This window comes from Asparagus officinalis, chromosome 1 (genome assembly GCF_001876935.1).
Source record: "Asparagus officinalis chromosome 1, Aspof.V1, whole genome shotgun sequence".
Lineage (NCBI taxonomy): Eukaryota > Viridiplantae > Streptophyta > Magnoliopsida > Asparagales > Asparagaceae > Asparagus > Asparagus officinalis.
In genome coordinates, this window is record NC_033794.1 from 126,500,165 (window position 1) to 126,505,393 (window position 5,229).

General features: G+C 33.9%; 1 protein-coding gene across 1 annotated transcript; it reads left to right on the forward strand.

Annotated features, from left to right (window-relative positions):
• On the forward strand, positions 3,695–4,783 carry LOC109841400. Its single transcript, XM_020410354.1, has one exon. It carries the CDS (start codon positions 3,695–3,697, stop codon positions 4,781–4,783), a length of 1,089 nt encoding a protein of 362 aa, XP_020265943.1.

Below are 5,229 nucleotides of genomic sequence, written 5' to 3' on the forward strand. Positions count from 1 at the left end.
CAAGAACAGATGCAACAATCTTTCTCATCTCCATTTTCTTTTCGCTTCTTCTTCTTATTCTTTGAATTAAGGAGGGCTCGGGGTTTATATAGTTGATTAGGGACACTAGCTAGTAGCTATTTTTTTCAATTAAAAAGTTATAAATTAATTTTTAATTTAATATATCCATTGTTGGGTGGGTAGAGGCCATGTGTAGAGGGTAGGAGCTATCGTGGATATGCATGTGCATGAAAATAGTTGGGTTATTTCTTTGCCGGTGGATGCTTTCAGTTCGAGAAGAAAGTTGGTTTCAAAAGAAATTAATATTAATGTAAAACATAGAATGCTAGCTATCTACTCTGCAAAAGATTGATAATAACATAGATCAAAACTACTTTCAGAGTTCTGTCCTCAGTAGAACTTAGTTTTTTTTTGTTGTTGTTGACAAGGATCCAATATTTTTATATAAAAATATCAGATTCTTGAAATTTATGATACATTTACTTCCAACAAAAAATGAATGACTCATAGATTTTAAAAATCTAATATTTTTATATAAATTAACTTTTCTAAATAAAGTATTTTTAATTCATAATGTCCAATTTTTATTACTAAGATGATATTATAATATTAAAAAGGGTGATGTTCCTTACAATATAAAGAATCAACCCCTATTTATACTATTATTAATAACTATAATTATGTATAATATTTTATTAAATAAATAATTTTATTATTTTATTACAATTAATAATTCTTTTATAATAAATTATAATATATTTATTAACTTTATTATCATTATAAATTATTAATATATTCTAATATAATTAATAATTATTTATAATAAATTATCATATATTTATGATTTTTGTTATCATTATAAATTATTAATATATTCTAGTGAATGACCAAATAATTTGAGAAAATGAAGAGGTGCATAATTAATAAGAGGTTATGGATCATTAGTTTTATAAATAATGGTATAATTGCGAGAGATAAAAAATTGAGAGGATAAAAAATGAAATCAAAAGTTTTGACATGAGTATTCTCTTTTATAAGTAGTATAGATCAATAGGAGACATTAGGCCTGTTCATTCGGGCTAGCTTGGCCCGACCCGAAAATCTGGGTTGGGACGGGCAAAATGCCTAGCCCAAACTTGGACTCAAGGTGCCTAGGCGGGCCAGGGAACGGATCCGGACCAAAGCGGGGTTGGGCTCCAGGCCGGCTCGGTTTTTTATTTTTAATTTTTTTACAAAAAATTGCTTAAAATTTAGATTAATATTATTATATTTATATATAAGTATGTAGTATATACTTACATATTAGTATATAGCTATATGTTATATTTACATATATTATATGTAAATATATTGTATATACTTATAAGTTATAACTTGATAGAGAGAGTATCACATAAGTATATATTACTTCTTTATAACTACGTATTATATAGTTATATACGTAGTTGTTACATACTTATATTATGCTTTTTTAAGTATAGTTATATACTTTACTTATATGATATATTTGTTATATATATACTAGATGCAATACACTTTTATATAATTATACTTATGTACTTATATAAAATATACTTATATAACTATAAGTCTACAATATACACATATAAGTATACTAATAGCTACTTTATATATACTTATATGCTTATATCTTAGTATTTATACCATGGTAAGAGAGTGCGTCTGTGCCTGTTTGTGTATATAGTTGTATGTGTATATATACTTGCGTACTAAAATATATACATTTAGGACTAGGAAATTACGACCATTTTCCTTAAAAAACCACATACACTTGTAAATATATTTAAGTATACATTAATAATCATATTATAATATAATTATATATAAAAAATATATAATATATATGAAAAATATATATATATAAATTTAATAACCGGCCTGAGCTTCACCAACACAACCTGAACTTGGGCTTGAAGCTTGGTCAGCACGTATTTTCCGAGCTTTTTCCGAGGCCGGGCCGGGTCTAGGCCGAACCCGAATTGGGCAGGCCTAGTAGACAGGTAGAGTCCTAGCACCTCTCTTAATCAACCTTCACAATTCACATGAGAACATAGATATATTCATGAATACATAAACTAGTACTGCAATGTTTCAAACCATCAGCTAAATTTCTAGTTCAATTAGAAAAAAAATAACTTAATCAGCTCAAGTGGGAGGCTTCTAATGTTTGAACAAATAGAATGGATTAAGTCAAAAAAAAAAGAAAAAAAACAACAACTAAATTTTAGACTCTTTCCGCGAAAACCCCTTGAACTTTGTTTTTCTCAGCAGACCTCTATTTTCCCACGAAAACCGCCTGACTTTTCCTTTGAAATTCACTTTCTTTCTTTCTCCTCGCGCTCGGGGTCAATATGGAAATTCTCGATCCTCGTTTTCTTCTCTTTATTTAAAATTTCAAATGCAATGTATTCTCTATCGTCTGCTAAATCTTGCTTCTAATACTAGGAAACTATCAAACATTTGATTTACTTTCCAAAATGATTTCCTCATCTAAACTCATTCAATTAAAGATATATATTTCTTTCGGTGATTCATGACTCATTACAAAGATTTCCGCAATCTCAAATAGCCCCGGACAGAGTACGTTTCGAGACCAACAATGTTAAAATTTGGGGTTTTGTTGTAACGGGAAAAGAACAAATTTTTTGTTGTAACGGGAAAAGAACAAATTTTCATTGTAGCCCTATTTTAAGTTTTTATTAGCAAAATCGACTGTATCAGGTTTTATTTACTGAAATCGACCCGGTTTCTCGCCACGTCAGCGCCGTGGCGAGAAAGCGGGTCGATTATTTTTTAATCGGCTTCGTAAACAGTCGGGGTTGCCAACCCCGACTGTTTAGTCCATCCCCCGCTAACAGCTTAACTAAATGGTCGGGGTTGGGAACCCCGACCAATTCGTAATAGACCTATTTCGAATTGGTCGGGGTTCCCAACCCCGACCATTTAGCAGAGCCCAGCAAGCGCTGGGCTCAACCACGGACGAAATGGTCGGGGTTGGCAACCCCGACCATTTCGAAGCCCATTTCAGCCAAGGCCAAAAGTAGTCGGGGTTGGGAAACCCGACTACTTTCTAGGGTTTTTATTCATAAATGAATTTCGTGGGTTTTATCGCTGAAATTCATTTGTATGATGATTGTTATTAATGTAATTAACTTTTAGGGCATAGAATGTTTAATTGTTGAATTTTAGGGTTTAGGATTTACAATTTGGGAATTAGGGTTTTTGGTTAAAATTATATGAGATTATTTGCATATTAATTTAATTTTTTATATTTAAATGATATAATTTTCTTTTGAATAGGTTGAACAATATGATGTTTATTGTTTGTTCTTATGGTGGGCAAATTAATTATGGGATGAATAATATGCCAATGTACGTCGGAGGGGTAACGACGCCATTAATGATCTCGGAATCATATAGTTACTACGACTTGGTTATGGAATTACACCGAGTTACGGAAATTGACCCACGAGAATACCGACTGAAAATTATATGCAATTGGCCCATAGCTATTGATAGAACATCCGCAGTGGAGATCTCGAACGATTATCATATGAGTATTATGTTTAAATTGGGCATGTCGCAACAAACGGTAGAATTGTTTATTGAAAAGTTGCCACATAATTCGTGCCAAATATTCAAACCTCCAGGAGAATTCTCACGCATGTTAGATATGGGAGTTCATTCCGATGGGTTTCTTTCTTCTTCGAGTGAAATGGAGCGGGCTCAATTCGGTGGAACGTTAAATGTCATGAATAACGAAGTCTCTTATGGAAATATGAGGAGGTTAAGTGGGGCAACAATTGAAGAGGATGAAATAAGCAATGACTCGGGAGGTGAAGAACAATATAGTGCACCAGTTGATAGCATGCAATTTGTTACCCAAGATGTCGAAGATAATCCGGAATGGCCTGATGAGGCTTACGTTAATAATGACTACGTTGAGTATGAAGAACCACCCCCCGACGAGTTTGAAGATGATGAGTGGATTCGTTCTTCCACAGTAAAAGATATGTGCATCGGTGAAAGTTCAACTCGTAGAGGAGATGATGACGCCCCCTTTAAAGTTGGTGATTTATTCGAGACTAAAGACCAATTGGTTGATGCTATTCGTGAATACTCTTTCGAAAAGAATTTCAAGTTCAAGCAAGTTAAAAGCAATCGCACAAGTTATGATGCAATATGTTTTATGAACACACAAAGAACAGGTCTGACCGAGGGAAATGAAGCTGATTACTCATGTCCTTGGAAGTTATATGCATTTGCAGGAAAGAAACACAATTTTCAATTTAGGATCAGTGAATATTGCGGTGTTCACACATGTGTCAATCCAATATTAGAGCAAGATCACAGTGGTGCATCTGCCTCTTACATAGCGCGGTTGATTATGCCAAAATTAAGGAAGAAGCTTGATCTAACGCCCGATAATATAATTGAGAAAGTGCTTGATACCAAGTTCATTAAAATCTCGTATATTAAAGCATGGAATGCAAGAAGAATTGCGATGACAAAAATATTTGGTGATTGGGACAAGTCTTACGCGACACTACCTCAATATCTTGATGCGATCAAAAGAAGTAATCATGGATCTGAATACAAACTCATAACCAAAGAGATCGATCCGGGAGTTCATCAATTCACCTCTGTTTTTTGGGTATTTGGGCGTTCGATTGAGGGGTTTAAATTTCGTCGGCCTATTCTTAGCATTAATGGCACACACTTATACGGTAAATACAAGGGTGTACTGCTTGTTGCTACATGAGTTGATGCAGATGGTGACTTATTTCCTTTGGCCTTCGCCGTTGTGGAGGTCGAGAACAGTGAAAATTGGGAGTGGTTTTTTTCTTGCATTCAATTATATATTTTTAATGTGTTGCCTCCTAGAAAAATTACTTTCATATCTGATAGGATGAAAGGTATTCCAAAAGCATTATGGAGGAGATTTGGCTCTCATCACCATCATCGCTATTGCTTACGACACATTAGAGCTAACTTCAAAAAGAGCTTTAGTCAGATTCATTTACAAAATCTTCTGTGGCAAGCGGGTTGTACGCCGGAAACATATGTGTATGATCGGATACGTGATCAAATCAAGACAACATCTCAAGCTGCACATGATTGGATTGAGAGAAGTCTGGGCAGTGATTACGTCGACCGGTGGGCACTCAGTAAAGATGGAGGGAATCGGTTCTGCATGATGACAACCAA

Coding starts and splice junctions, on each gene's coding strand:
- LOC109841400 (XM_020410354.1), top strand. CDS start 3,695: ATGGGAGTTCATTCCGATGGGTTTCTTTCTTCTTCGAGTGAAATGGAG.